The following is a 15,519-nucleotide window of genomic DNA, read 5'->3' on the forward strand; positions in this document are numbered from 1 at the left end:
GGCCGGGGGCCCGGCCCCCCCCCGGCTCGCCCCCCCCCCCCGGCCGGCTCCCTCGGGCTTCGCGCCGCTCCTCCGCCCCCCCGGCCCGCGGGGCCCCGCGCGCCCCGCTGCGCCTCCCGCTCCGGCCTCCTCCCCTCCCCCGCCTCTCCCCCTCCCCGGCCCCCTCCCGCCCCTCCCCTCCCCCACCATGAAGATGATGGCCGCCGGCGCGGCGCACGGCCTGTTCTCCTCCCCGGCCCCGCAGCAGCCGCCGCCGCCGCCGCCGCAGCAGCCGCCGCCCGCAGCGCACGGCGCCTCCATGGAGCCCGAGGCCCCCGACTCCCGCAAGCGGCCCCTGGAGACGCCCCCCGAGGTCGTCAGCACCAAACGCAGCAACACGGGAGGTGAGGCGCCCCCGGGCCCGGAGCCTCCCCTGCAGGTGCCCGGGCCCCCCCCACCACGGGGGCTCCCCTCCCCCTCCCGGCACAAAGGGGGAGCGGTGGGGGCGGGGAGCGCTGGGCCGCGGGGGGGCCGCGCGCCCCCCCGGGGTGCTTTGTCTGCGGGCCGGCGGAGAAGGGGTGTCGGTGTTGGGGGGGCCGGAGCCGGCGTGGGGGAGGGCGCACCCGCGCGGAGCCGGGCTGTGTGCGATTGTGTCGGGCGCTCCCGAGCCGCCGGCCCGCGTGTCGGCGCGTGTGCGCGTGTCCTTGGGGGTGGGTGGTGGGTGGGTGGGTGTGCGCGCGTGTCCTTGGGGGGAGGGCGTCCCGCTGCCCTTGCGCGGGTGCCCCCCCGCCCCGGGCCCCGATCGTGGCCACCCTTGGCCCCGGAGCCCGGCCTGACCCGGAGAGGCTATTCATAGAGGGATCTGTCCGTGGTGTCTGGGCCCGCGTGCGCCCGCGCGGGCAGGGCAGGGGGTGCGCCTGGGGTGGGGAGGGTCTCCCGGTGGGGTTCTAGCGGGCGGGGGGAGGGAAACGAGCCAAGGCAAGGGGGGCTCCGCAGGGGGCCCGAAGGGTCTGAGCGATTGTGCATAGAGGTGACAGGGGAGCTAGCGACTGTGATGGGGGTGTGGTTGTGTGTGTGTGTGTGTGTGTGTGTGACTGACAGGTGTTCATATCTGTGCGACACTAGCGGGTGTTCACTGATGGGGGAGGGAAAACTGTGTGTAGCAAGGGAGGTGGGTGACCTGAGGGAGGGTATGCAGGTGATTGGGCAATGGGGGTGTGGTTGAGTGTGTGTGAGAGAGAGAGAGAGCCGTGGAAGAGTGTGTGATGAGGGAGACTGACAGGTGTGTGGGGGCTTAGATGTGACACAGGAGGCTGTGTAGGTGTAGCGGGAGCTGGATGTGTGACTATGATGGAGAATTACTGTCCCCCAAGGGGAAGGGGCAGGGAGCTTCGGGGTCGCCTCCAGAAGCTATTGTGTCCAGGGATCCCCCCGAGTCTTAGGAGAGCGAGGAGACCCCTGCTCTCTTCCCCTGGGTCACCTTGACCAACAACTCCCCTTTTTTTCTGACTTGGGGATCCTCAAGCCCCATGTCAGAACTGGATCTGGGGGCCAGAGTGGGGGAGAGGGAGAAGAGCTTTTGCTCTATCCCGTCCCATCCCACCCCCATAACCTGCTCTCAGAGGATTCCCCATTCCCAACTACCAGAGCCCTCCCAATAAATAAAGGCCAGATACGCCTTCTTTCCCTCGCTCAGAATCCTTCCGTTGCAGAATTTCAGAAGTTATTAGAATGTCAGAGCCAAAAAAGACCTTAGAGACCAGTCAGCCCTGCCCCTTCATTTTACAGATGAAGAAACTGAGATCCAGAAAGGGGAAGGGGTTTGTTTAAGGGGACACGGGGAGTTTTAAACTTGGCAAAGCCTTCCCAGTTCAGGAAGAGGGAGCAAACCAAGTCTGTGAACCTAGGGAGCCCTACACCACACACCCCTTTCCCCAGTCTCCCTCTCCTTCTAGTTTCTACAACAGAGGATGAGAGGAAAGGGAAGTTTGGGGGAGGGGGAGGGGATTTCCTGTGGTTCTTCCTGCTCCTAGCCTGGCTCAGGGCTGTGTGGGATAGCTCTCCCTCCCTTCTTCCTTCTGCCCTACTCTTATTCTCTGCTCCTTGCCTGGGACCCAGGAGAGGTGGGAATGGGAACTGAGACCCAGCTGATCAGTCTGAGAAAGGGCCCCCAGGGAAGTACAGGAGATAGCTTGCTTTCCCTGCCCTGGTGCCCCCATCCCCCCCCCCCCCCCATTCCCTTTCTGTTTCTTCAGAAAGAAAAAAAAGTCCTAGCCTGGAAATTAGATAAATGACTTCTAACCCTGACTCACATACACTGTGTGACCTTGGGTAAGTCCCTTCCGACTCTAGACTTCAGTTTTGCTATTTGTAAACTGAAGAGGTTGGAAGGGATATCCCCACTTCAGAGTGCTAAGATTCTGATTCTGTGACTCTGACAATCTATGGCTTCACGATTTGGTAGTAATCCTATCCCCACTGAACTGGACAATGGTGCCCCTATATATCCTGAGGATTCAGTCATCTTTTCCAGGGGAAGTGAATTGCTGCCCCAGAGCTTTCTTAAGAACCCCCACACTTTACCTCAGGTGGGAGCAAGGACAGACCACTCACTGCATGGAAGTGTTGCAGGACTTTGGGAGAAACAGAGTCTGGGTGGGTCTAGACACTAGTCCTTGGCACCGTGGAAAGGGAGCCTAAAGAAGAATATTGGAGAAGAGCCACCATTTGGCTCAGAGGCTGGGGGGAGGAGATGTTGGTGGCCCCTTGAACAATCCCAAAGGAAGAGGCAGGTTCACCTGCACTCTTATTTCAGGTATACTTCCTTTCCTCTCTGGACTCCTTGAGTGGATATCTGTAGAATTAGGGGGTGGAGTAGAGCTAGCAACCATGAGGATAGCACTGGTTAAGACTCATGGAACCCCAGGATGTCAGAGTTGAAACTAACCCCCCACATTAATTGGCACTTGATCAAGGTCCTACAGAAAGAAAGTAGCCAAGACTAGAATTCAGGGGGTCTTGTCATAATCTTGAGCTTCCACAAGGGCTATGAGGAAAGGAAGAGCTGTGGAAATGGGATCTTTGGGGAATTAAGGAGACTCGCCTAAAGAAAGAGGGAAAATTGAGAGGAAGCCCCTTTAGATGGGAGAAGAAAGGGCTGATGGTGCTACAGAAAGTTCCAAGATAAGATGTTGCAGCAAGAGCAAGGGAGGGTAGACTACAAGGAGAACTTCCTAATAGGTGGGAAACAAACCAAAGAATTGCATCCACCAAGGGGTCCAAAACAGCCCCCTCCTCTCTCGAAGCCTTCAGCTGGTCAAGTCTGAAATAAGGAGTCGAAGATTCCAAGGACCATTATTGGGGGGGGGAGATAAGAAGTGATAAGAGGTTAACAGGGGACTCCCCCAGACATAGAAAAATAGAATTTTCTATGTCAAGTGTCTTGGAATCTTAAGGCTCTAGACTCTGAGACAATCCTAAGCAGAGACTTAGGACCTCAGAGGAGTGGAGAAGGGAGGAGGAGGGGCCCCAGGGGCTCATTGTTTAATTGGCTTAATTGACTTAGGTTGATGAGTTTAAGAGGCTTGGCTTGAGCCTCTCTGGGGCAAGCCCTCAGCCTTGCATCTCACTTGCCCCAACCACAGGAAGCTTCCAGTAGAATCCTTCCCCATCCAGGACTCAGGCCCCTTCTCTTTAGCCCAGATTTGCTCCTTCCAGGGCCCAAGTTGGGAAGGAGAGGTTTGTTTCTGGAATGGACAGCCACTAGAGGAGTCATTCCATTAATAAGTATTTAAGAAATTAATTGAGAATACAAATACAAAAGAGAAGTACTGCTTGCCTTCAAGGAGGTTTTGTTCTCTTTGAGGTGGGAGGAGTTACTTGCTCACAGATATGAGGTTCAAGATATATATACATATATATATATATATATATATAATATTAATATGTCCATATTAGGGACCCAGGGAGGAATTGTGGTTTATGGGATTTTGTAGTTTGAGGAAGCTGTCATAGAGATACTGGATCTTGGGGGAATGGCATCCTAGAGGAATTGGGGATATATATTCTATGGAGCAGTGGGGGGGGGAATCATTAAGAGAGGGGAGAGAAGTGGGATTTCAGAGGACTGAGTCCTGGGGAAACTATGAGAAACTGTGCCCCATGATAGAATTGGAAGGGGGGGCACATCCTGTGGGTTTTTGTGGGAACTGGTCCTAATGGGAACCTATGGGAAGTCTGTCCCTGGGGTAAAAGAGGGGGGTCATTTCCCTTTGGGAAGAGGTTGGGATGGGGGAGTTAAGCCCTTGGTAACTTGGGGGAAGTGGGTCCCAAGGGGCTCCTGGGGAGACTGGGCCCTTGAAGCATCAAGTCCTATAGGGAGAGGGAATTGAGACTTGAGAAAATTTATGACTGAGCCCTATCTCTCCACTCTCACCCACCTGCTCCAGAGGAGGGTGAATATTTCCTAAAGGTGCTCATTCCCAGCTATGCTGCGGGTTCCATCATTGGCAAAGGCGGCCAAACCATCGTGCAGCTGCAGAAGGAGACTGGGGCCACCATCAAACTCTCAAAATCCAAGGACTTCTACCCTGGTGAGAACCCCACCCCCACTCCCATGCCCCAGTGGGCCATTCCTTAAAGAGACAGGTGCTCCTGCCCCACCACTTCCACCCCCACCCCACCCCAGGGGGAGAGAAGGAAGCAGATGGGGCCAGAGGACCCCTCCCCCCTCCTCACAGGACAATGAAGCTTCTGCATATTCATGAGTTCATTTGCATGGGGGCAGCAGCTGGGTCAGGCCCTGACCCTGCACCTGCCCCCCTGGGGGAGCCCAGAAGAAAGGGGGGGGGGAAGAAACCAGGCTGTTCCCCTAGTCATGCTGAAAGGTCTCCCATCCCAGGAGATCCCTTCTCCATCCAATACTCACTTGTCTCTACTTCCACTTCTTTCTCCGAGTGGCTCTCCTTCCATTCTTACTGTCATGTACTGACTGTATGACCTTGGGTAAGTCAGCTAACCCCCTGGACCTCATTTTCCTCATCTTTAAAAGAAATGTTTGGACCATAAAATCTTTGAGGTCTGTTCCAGCTAAGGACCTTGAATCCCCTGATTCTATTCTCTAAGATATATTTCTCTGCCATGGACCTCTCAGGCAGACTGCTAAAGTCTATGGAACCCTTTTCAGAACATTGTTCAATACTTTAAATAAAATACATAGGTGACAAAGATTATACTGAAATGGTTACAAAGATATTTTAAAAATGAATTCACGAACAATTGTGGAATCTATCCAAGGAGTATGAAGAACCCCTGTTAAGCTCCATCTCATTCTCCCTTCTCTCAACCACCCCCTCCCCTTTTTCTTTCTATCTTCCCCCCCACTGAAATCTCTCATTCTCCTGTGTATAACTCATTCACTTGTTCTTTTCTTCTCTTTATCTTTTTTCTTGTTCTCTCTCAAATAGTTCTACTTTCACCTCACTCTGGAAGTCAGATCCTTTGCCTACCTCTCCCTGAAGCCCCCTTTTCTCTCATCTTTCCCCCTATCTTTTTTCCCATTTCACCATCTCTCTGAATAAATCTATCTCCACCCCCCCAACACAGCCATACCCAAGCTGGCTCTGTCCACACTCTCCCAATCATCATTAGTTACCTGTTTTCGTTATCTCTACCTCTGTTCACCTGGATTTACCTCTGTGAACATCTTGCTACCTTTTACATCTTCCAGTCCCATAGCTCTGGGTCCCAGCTCTGGGACACCACCTCCAACTTCTTTGGCTGGTTTCATCCTTTCCCAGAAGCCCTAAGTTCTAATATATGATTTGGTGTTTGTGTGTCAAACAACAGAACAGGGAACTCAAACTAGGAAGTGAGGATGTGGCCATTCTTGGAATATCAGACCACATCCCACCTATCTAAATTGTTTAGCCAGAATCAGAGTTGGGGAATGATTTGGGTTATGACTAGAGCTATGTCCTTTCCCATTAACTGGATCCCTGACCACCCATATTCCTAGGGCGAAACCAGAGCACCAGTCCCACAAAACCCGTGGAGGTTTGGTGAATCATAGGGAAACTAAGTGGGATAGTATCCTGCCTCCATAAACCAGGTCAGTGGAAAAACAATCAGTTCTGTAAGAGACCTATAAAAGACCCCCAACCTCATCCCAAGGTCAGCAAAGTAGACTGCAAAGATGGATGAATTGGACGTCAGAGAATCTGGGTTTAAATCCTGTATCTGCCAGGAGCTACCAGTATGGTATTCATTTTTCTTGGCTAAGCCTTGGTCACTTCATCTGAGAGGTAGCTAGGTGGCAAAATGGAGTGGAACTGGAGTTATAGTCAGGAAATCTGAGTTTAAATCTATCTCAAACATTTGAGAGCCCCCCCCAGGGAATTCCTCATTAGTAATTCCTCATTCGGATATCCTTATTACTAAAATGAGGATAATAAGAGAACCTACCTCTGTAAGGTTTAATTTACATATATTAAATACAGAAATATTAAATGTATATGCAGAATAGATATATTATACCATGTTTGATTTATATACATATTAAAAATATGCTATATGTTACAGAGACAATATTCTAGTGGAGAGCATGTTATATGTGTGTATGTGTGTGAATGTAATGGGCTTTGCAAATCTTAAGGTTCAGTTATCAACATTTGCTAATCTAATTATTTTATGTTAAGGAGCAGACATGTGCTGCTTACCTCAGGCTTAATTATCAAGGTTGCTCCAACCTGAGTTGGTAGGGGCAGCTAAGGGGTACAGTACCCTGGAGTCAGGAGGACCTGAGTTCAAATCCAAGTTCAGACACAATAGTAAGTCACTTAATCCTGATTGCCTCAAAAAAAGTTAGTATTATCTTACCCCTTTGTGGTCAAGAGAAGAGGTTGGACTAGAAGAATGCTGAGAGCTCTTTAAAAAACTGTAAATCTGGGGTGGCTAGGTGGCACAATGGATAGAGCACCGGCCCTGGAGTCAGGAGGACCTGAGTTCCAATCCGGATTCAGACACTTAATAATGACCTAGCTGTGTGGCCTTGGGCAAGCCACTTAACCCCCACTGCTTTGCAAAAACCTAAAGCAAAAAATTGTAAATCTATGACTCCTTATAGAAGAGTCAGGAATTCTAGCTTTGCATTCTGAGCAGCTGTTCAGTTGAGGTAAGACACTTCTCTCTTTGAGCCTCAGTTCTCTTAACTCCAAATTGGAGACTATCACTGGTAGTTAAACCTGTTAAGGCAGCACATCACAACAGATAGGGGATCCAGGAAGATTTCGCTTTTGACACTGACATCCCAGCAGTCTGCCAGTTCTTAAGGTGAATCTCAGTCTGCATCAGATGCAGAGGAGTCACCAGCCAGCACTGAGAGAAGGAGGTTCCTCAGCTGGTAGTACCCTATTTCAATGAAACCCTAGGCCAATTTCCTATACCACAATATCATAGATGGCTGGCTGGCTGGCTGGATAGATTAGATAGATAGATAGATAGATGGATAGATAGATAGATAGATAGATAGATAGATAGATAGAGAGAGAGAGAGAGAGAGAGAGAGAAATAGAGAGATAGAAGGCAGGCAGACAGATAAATGGAAAGGATAGTCAGGAGAGACATAATGGATAGCTAAATAACATAGGATAGATAGGGAAGAGAGGGAGAGGCAGATGATTAGATAAGAAGACAGAAGAGATGGATAGAAAGATAGACAGGATAGACAGGATAGACAGAATGAATAGATAGAGAGATAAGGATAGGATAGGATAGACAGGGGAGAAAGGCAGGCAGGCAGACAAGTAGGGTAGGGAGACAGGATAGATAGAGATACACACATAAACATATATACTCATTAGTAATATATGTATGAATACATATTTTATGATGAGTGTACATATTTACATTTATATGCCAAATATAAATATTTATATATGTATATACCATATATTTATATCATAGTACTACTTACATAGTAAAGACTTACTATGAGTCTGATGGTAGCATATAAATATGAATAATGGTGGTTATAATTTTTATTATCATCATTATTAATGCTAGTAAGACAGAATTCTCTGAACCCACTTACCTCATAAGATCCCTTGCATGTAGCAGTAAGGGCTCTCCATCCATCCTCTATCCCCCTAAAGAACACACAACTAGCCATTTCTCCCCTGGACTAATAACAAGGCACTTCCTGCCTTCCCCATTAGAATTTGCAATATGCCTCTTCAGTGTCCCCATTCCCACCTCCTGGGCCACACAACCACATACACAACCACAGAGATTGATGAATAAAATGATGGGACCAGAAACCTCAAGGTAAAAGGGACCCCAACCTTTCTGCCCCCCCCCACTATCTTACTGGATGGAAGAGGAAATTGAGACCCAGAGAGAGGAAGGTCACATTCATTGTGGTGAGCAGACCTAGGATTTGACCTGAGGGCTCTGACCTAGAATTTACCTCTCAGAGGGAAGGACCTTCCCTAGATCTCAAGGAGTTAGAGTCAGCTCAAAGCATCCTGCCTTCAGCCTTGGACTTTTTCTCTATTTTCTTCTGTTCTTGTCTGTCTCTCTTTAATGGTTCTCCTTCCATTTGCATGTGTTTGTGTGTGTGTGTGTTGTGTGTGTGTGTTGTGTGTGTGTGTGTGTGTGTGTGTGTGTGTGAGATGTGTCTCTCTGTCTCTCTGTATCTTCCTAACTTTCAGCTCAGGGGATAGTAAATATGCCTGGAGGAACTGGAGGGGACTTCAGGGATTGTGGCCCAGATGAGCCACTGTACCCCTCCACACCCCTCCCAAGCCTCCCTAGTTCCCACTGGGCCTGAGGCCCGCCCCACACCCTTTCCTATTTACGCCCTTTGCAACCCGCCAGGCCTGGGGCAGGCAGGCTCAGCCCTGACTCACGCTTGGCTCAGACCCTGCTATTGTTCTGGGGGAGGGACACAGGCCCAAGCATTGGAGGGATTGGGGGAGAATTGCATCCAGGAACACCCTGGCTAGGACACCTAGACACCCAGTAGCATGAGACACAGAACCGGCACCACCTCTGTGTCCCCAGAAACAGCCTCACCAAAACTGGCCAGTACCAGGGTCTGCCCCAGCCTTATCCCCAGGACCCAGGCAGTCCTTCAGGCTTTATCTCCATCTCAGTGTCTTCGCCTCTGTCTCTACCTGAGTCTCTATCAGAGACACAGTCTCCTTCTAGGTTTTGTACCTGTATCTCTGTCTAGATCTGTCCCACCCAAAGACAGAAGTCGGGGGCCATTCTAACTTGGAGAAGTCACACCCCCTCCCCAGGATACCTCATGCTTTGTCCCTCACTCATCTTTATTTTTCCTTGTAGCTCATTTAAACCCTAGATTCTGGAGCCAAATCCCTCTCTACAACTCACCATCTCCATCCCCCCCCCCCCAAACAAAGCCTAGCCTTTCCCCACTCAATCCAAAGCTTCTCATTCTGGTGGTACACTGCTACTTTAAGGGGTTGCCACAGCAACGGCCCTCCTTCCCCTTCCTCAGTCCAGCTCTGGCGATAAGGGGGTTCCAGTTGCTCGGGCAACCAGCCTCAGCCACCAGGAGGGAAGGAGGGGGCAGTGTTACCCAGGCAACCAGGGGAGCCAGGAATCATCGAAGGAGCTAGCCATAGAGGCCCCCTCCTCCCATGATCTCCAAACACTTAGACCTTTCATTGTCCCCTCCCCCCCCCAGTCCACTGGGGCAGAGTGAGGAAGATTCAGAAAGAATTAAAAAATCTTGGTGAATTGGGGAGGGGGGTGATAAAGAAGTAGGTATCTCTTTTTCTCTGCACTTCTAGCTTAAGATCTCCAAGTACACAAGATGTCTCCGGATTATCTGGAGATAGCAGGAAAAGGTGTTGATATATTTATCTTTCTATTCCTCCTCCCTCCCTAACCCTTGCTGGGCCTCAGGGACCACTGAGAGGGTGTGCCTGGTGCAAGGGACTGCAGAAGCTCTGAATGCTGTTCACAGCTTCATCGCAGAGAAGGTTCGAGAAATCCCACAGGCAATGGCCAAGCCTGAGGTGGCCAGCATCCTGCAGCCACAGACTACTATGAATCCTGACAGGGCCAAGCAGGTAACCGATTCCTCTGGGGATGGAAGGGAAGCCATGGCCCAGCCCTTATGAAATTCTGGGTCTGAAGGGATGGAGACAGGTCAGGCTCCCTCTCCTGAGGGGTTGGGGGTGGGGCTGGGGGGTCAGTCCGGGAAGGCATCCAGGAGGAGACCAGTCTGGCACAGTGCCACCCAGGGACCACAGAGAAGGGATTTGTTCAGGTCCCTGTGGATTCTGGGCCCCTCTGCCTTCAACCCCTCCCCCCTCTCCCATCTCCCTTCCTCTTCCCTCCACCTCATCCCATTGTCCCCCTGGACCACCTGCCTCCCACTTCCTCTCCACATAGGAAGCTGGGCCCCAAGGCACCTCCCCTTCACCTCCTCCCCACTATCACCCCGCCCCTTCTTCCCCTTTACAATTCTCCCCCTTTCCCCCTCTTTCCAAGGAAGGGAGGAGGGAAGAGAATGTCAGCCATCTTGAAGAAGGAAGGATTATATTGGAGGAGAAAAAAGAAGGAGGGAGGGAATGGGGGCCAATGAGATGCCCTGCCCCCATCACCATGGCAACAAGGGAAGCTGTTGGGAGGGGCAGAGCATCCTTCTTTCCTCTCTCCTCATCGCCCCACCTCTTGGAGAACCCAGCTGGTTGCCACAACAACTGTCAACCAGCTCTGGCTGCAGGGAGGCGGGGCAGAGGAGAGGGGAGGAGGGACGGAGGGAAGGGATGTTGGCTGCCTCCCCGGGGCTAGCAGGAGAGGCAAGAGAGGCACCCACAGCCACCCCTCCACATCCTGCCGTCTCCCCACCCCCTGACTGGGAAGGGAGGGTTGGTGGTGTCTACAGATTAAATCACCGAGGGCTGAGTTTATCTGTGTTTAAATCCTCGGCTCCAAGAGTTAAACTGCCAGCCATTCCTCAAAATGAACAGTGCAGATGCAGACTGAGGAGCAGAGAGCGAAAGAGGGTGTGCTGGACTGGTGGGCTCTGTCCCTGGTGCTGAACCCTTCTTCCTACTAGATTAGGCAGGACCAGGAAGGCAGCCCCAGGAAAGGAGGGATTTATCCTTCCTCATCATCACTTCCCTGATGTACTTCCTTTTCCTCCCCTAGAAAAAGTTATCTGTAGGGGCTTTGAGATCATCCTTGGGGCAAAAGGGTCAGCTGGTGGAACCTGGTGGTGGGAGAATGGGCAATACTTAACTTTCCTAGTGGGAAAAACCATGGACTAGGAGTGAGGAGGACTAGATCCTGGGCTTGGTTTTGCCCTAACCTTCCTAGATGACCTTGGGCAAATCCTTCCTCCATCTAGACATCAGTTTCCCCAGCTGTAAAACTGGGGGAAGGGGAAGATCAGATGGTCTTTGGGCTCCTCTTCCTGTGTTCTCAGAAGCCTTGCAGCTCCCACATTCTCTTCCAGTTTTTTTTTTCAGTTTTGGAGTTTTCTTTCAAGGCAGTGGTATTAAGTGACTTGCCCAAGGTCACACAGCTAGGTAATTTAAGTGTCTGAGGTCGAATTTGAACTCAGGTCCTCCTGACTCCAGTTCTGGTGCTCCATCTACTGTACCACCTAGCTGCCCCCACCCCCTTCCACGGTTCTAAAATTCTTTAGAGTTTTTGAATCTTGAGAGGTTCTGCTTCAGGATTCCACCAGTTCCTTAACTCTTGGTCTGCTCCTCTTCTCCCACCCCCAGGCTAAGCTGATAGTCCCCAACAGCACAGCCGGCCTGATCATTGGCAAAGGGGGTGCAACGGTGAAGGCAGTCATGGAGCAGTCGGGTGCTTGGGTCCAGCTGTCCCAGAAGCCAGAGGGCATCAACCTGCAGGAGCGAGTGGTGACGGTGAGCGGGGAGCCCGAGCAGGTGCACAAGGCTGTGGCCGCCATCGTCCAGAAGGTGCAGGAGGACCCGCAGAGCAGCAGCTGCCTGAACATCAGCTATGCCAATGTGGCGGGGCCTGTGGCCAACTCCAACCCCACGGGCTCACCCTATGCCAGCCCGGCTGATGTCCTCCCAGCAGCCGCTGCCGCAGCCTCTGCCGCCGCCGCTGCCTCTGGCCTCCTTGGCCCAGCGGGCCTGGCAGGTGTGGGTGCCTTTCCTGCTGCCCTGCCAGCCTTTTCGGGGACTGACCTTCTGGCCATCAGTACGGCCCTCAACACACTGGCCAGTTATGGCTACAGTGCCAACTCACTGGGCCTGGGCCTCGGCTCAGCCGCGGCCTCTGGGGTCCTTGCGGCTGTGGCAGCTGGGGCAAACCCAGCTGCTGCTGCTGCCGCCAACCTACTAGCCTCTTATGCGGGTGAGGCTGCTGCTGGGCCAGCTGCTGGTGCGGCCCCACCCCCGCCTCCCCCACCCCCTGGAGCCCTGGGTTCCTTTGCCTTGGCAGCAGCTGCCAATGGCTACCTGGGAGCAGCAGGGGGTGGGGGGGGTGGGGGGGGTGGGGCAGGAGCCGGGGGGTTTCTGGCAGCCGAAAAACTGGCGGCAGAGAGCGCCAAGGAGCTGGTGGAAATTGCGGTGCCAGAGAACCTCGTGGGTGCCATCCTGGGCAAGGGAGGGAAGACGCTGGTAGAGTACCAGGAGCTGACAGGTGCCCGCATCCAGATCTCTAAGAAGGGGGAGTTCCTGCCTGGCACGCGGAACCGGCGGGTGACCATTACAGGCAGTCCTGCCGCCACACAGGCCGCACAGTATCTCATAAGCCAGAGGGTCACCTATGAGCAGGGGGTCCGTGCCACGAACCCCCAAAAAGTGGGATAAAAGGGGGCGGGGAGCAATGGCTCCCAACCCTCCCCACCCATCTCCCCCCACCCCCTGACGCCGTCCCTCTTTCCCCATCCTGGTTTGGTTCGGGTGTCGGGCAAGGGGCTCTCTTAAATCCAACCCACATTTGAGTGGTTGGATTGGAGTTGGGGATAGGAGGTGCTCCCCATGCTCCTCCCCCCCAGTTTGATACACCTCCCTGTGCTTAGCTGGACCCCCCAACTCCTCCAGGGCAGCTGGGAGACTGGGGGCCCCAGTCTGTGTGATATCTGTATATATTTTGTTGATTTTAATAGAAAACACGGCATTATTTTTCTCTTTCTTTCCCTCCTTTTATTTTTCTTCTTTTTTTTTTTTTAAATAAGGGATTTTTGTTTTTGGTTGGTCGGTCAGTTTTTGTTTTCAGAGGTAAAATGGGAGGGGAGATGTTGCACCTTCTTACTTCAACCCATTCAACCCCAGCCCGGTGTCATTTCCAATCAGGGATAAGGGAGCTTTGAAGGAATGGAGATAGGATCCTGGTTGGCATGGCATGACCTGGGTTGCAGTGGAGGTTGAGGTTCCTGTCTGCCCCCCCCCATCTCTGGGTATTCTCCCACCCTCACATTCCCCTACTCAACTGGGGTGACTGGGGGGTTCAGTTTATATCATGGTCAAGTTGGTTTAATGGGGAAGTAGGGAAGGGTTGTGGCACTGGGGAAGCTTGAAGTCCAGAATGTTAGGGTGAATTATCTAGTGTTGAGGAATGATTTCTGGATTTGAAGTCAGAGAACCTGCCACTTACTAGCTGTGTGACCTTAACCTTTCTGGGCCTCCGTTTCCTCACCTGTAGAATGAGGGGTTTGGCCCAGATGAATCTCAAAGGTCGATCCTGGCTTTAAATCCTATGATCCTAAGCTCAGAGCCCTAAAAAAAGGAGGCAGAGGCAACTTCTGTCCTCCCTGGAATCTGTCTCCTTGGACTTCTTGTGTTCTTATGGGGAAGTCTTTTTCCTCGAGGCCCAGTAGGGCTCCTCTCTATGACATCATGCATGGGTGAAGACTTCCCTGAACTGTTTGGTAGGATGGTAGAGTGGAGAGGCCTTGTATTATTCCAGGCCTGCTTCCTCAGAAGTACCTGAAGGGGATGGATTCCCTTACACAGATCCCAACTTTACCCTCCTTTTTATAGGGGCCCAAGAGACCCCAGGAGAACCTGAGGAGGACAAGGCCACTTTCCCTGATGTACAGTTGTTGAATTTTGACGATGAGGGAAAAGATAGGACTTGGCTCCGTCGTGGGGGTGCTGGGCCTGGGGTAGAGGTGAGCAGCTAGTCTGGAAAAGGATCATCCCCATTCAGATTCCAAAGTCTGTTCATCTCAAAAGAAAAATCACTTTTGTTTGGAAGAAGGTGCAGAAAATTCAGAAGATCCCTTTTCCTTTCCCGCCCCCAAGCTCTTTCTATGTGCTTGCTTATGTGTCTGCATTGGTGTATTTTTTGGTGGGGTCTGAGTTGGTGTTTCTTGGTGGGGTCTAATTTAGCATGTTGATAGCATCTGGATTGGTGAATTTGGGATGGGATTTGAGAGGCCGGTGGAGCTTTGATGGGAGTCTGGACTGCTATCTTTTGATACGGTCTGATCAGCATGTTTCAAAGAGGTCTGGACAAGCATGTGTGAATAGGGTCTGGACTAGTATATTTTGTTAGGGTCTAACAGACCCCGATATATCATTGGGGTTTCAAAGGCTGTTTGGTCAAGCAGGTTGTGCAGACCTGTTGGTCTTTTCTGGGGGACAAACTTTGATTTGCCTTGCCTGAGCAGAGTAGCCAGGTCAGCTCCATCCCTGGGCTATCCATTCCCTTGGTCCCTTCTCTCCTCCCCTTCTCCCCCTCCCCATTCCCATTGATCTCTCCCCCTTCACCTCTTAAACCAGGACACCCCTGGTTCCAGCATCAGCATCTTTGTCTGGGATGCGGGGGGAGGAGATAGCTCCCTGTCCCTTCAGAATTCCATGCTTTTCTGTATTCTCTCCCCACAGTTCAGGGGGAGCCCCAGGAGGGGGGGGCAGATCCCAAAAATCAAAATGTGAAAATCCCTTCCCAAGGAAGAAGCAATAGCGATAACTCGCACTGACCTTGTCTGCTCACATCCCTACTGGGTCACCAGAGGGTCACTGGCAGGAGCTGGGCTATCCAAGTGGCTTTTTCTATATCCTGCCCTCAGAATCTGGTAGGGGAAGGGAGGGAGACCCCTGTCTCCTTCTGAACCCATGCCGCCACCCCCCCCCCACTCCTTGGACCCTGATCACACCCTTCCAAGGTAGGGTGGTCTAGATGTGCCAAAAGAATTATCTTCCAATCTTTGTATATTTATATACAAAGGATATATATATATTTATCTCTTGAGGGGTTTGGGGGGAGGGGGGAGGGGGGAAGGGAGGGTATCCCATCCCCAGAGAATGCAGTATTCTGTATATTGGATTTGGGAAGGATGGGACCTCCCAGGGTGCCCGAGCTGATTTGCATATCATTTGCATGCACGGCCAAGCTCACTGCCCCTGTAATGTACTGGTCCAATTGCAGCCCTTTATGGGGCTGGGTCTCTCTTGGAGACAGCCTCCTTCCCCACTCCCTTCTCCTCCCCACACACCTGGCTTCTCTCTGATCCACTATCTCCCTCTGTGGAATGAGAGAGTACCTTGGCTGGAATCCCAGCTCTTGACCTGACTT

The 15,519-nt window shown here is 52.0% G+C and overlaps 1 protein-coding gene across 1 annotated transcript; it reads left to right on the plus strand.

Moving 5' to 3' along the window:
• Window positions 1-283: 283 nt before the first annotated feature.
• NOVA2 (NOVA alternative splicing regulator 2) lies at window positions 284-15,190 on the plus strand. Its single transcript, XM_074219219.1, has 4 exons — window positions 284-383; window positions 4,428-4,571; window positions 9,910-10,076; window positions 11,745-15,190. The coding sequence occupies exons 1-4, from the start codon at window positions 299-301 to the stop codon at window positions 12,804-12,806; spliced, it is 1,458 nt and encodes a 485-aa protein (XP_074075320.1). The 5' UTR covers window positions 284-298; the 3' UTR covers window positions 12,807-15,190.
• The last annotated feature ends 329 nt before the right edge of the window (window positions 15,191-15,519 follow it).

The sequence above is a fragment of the Macrotis lagotis genome, chromosome 1 (genome assembly GCF_037893015.1).
Source record: "Macrotis lagotis isolate mMagLag1 chromosome 1, bilby.v1.9.chrom.fasta, whole genome shotgun sequence".
Classification (NCBI taxonomy): Eukaryota; Metazoa; Chordata; class Mammalia; order Peramelemorphia; family Peramelidae; genus Macrotis; species Macrotis lagotis.

Bases quoted from the DNA above. Each gene is read 5' to 3' on its own strand.
- NOVA2 (XM_074219219.1), top strand. From the start codon at position 299: ATGGAGCCCGAGGCCCCCGACTCCCGCAAGCGGCCCCTGGAGACGCCC. The intron at 384-4,427 runs GTGAGGCGCCCC...CACCTGCTCCAG, and splicing joins CAAACGCAGCAACACGGGAG to AGGAGGGTGAATATTTCCTA. The intron at 10,077-11,744 runs GTAACCGATTCC...TCCCACCCCCAG, and splicing joins ATCCTGACAGGGCCAAGCAG to GCTAAGCTGATAGTCCCCAA.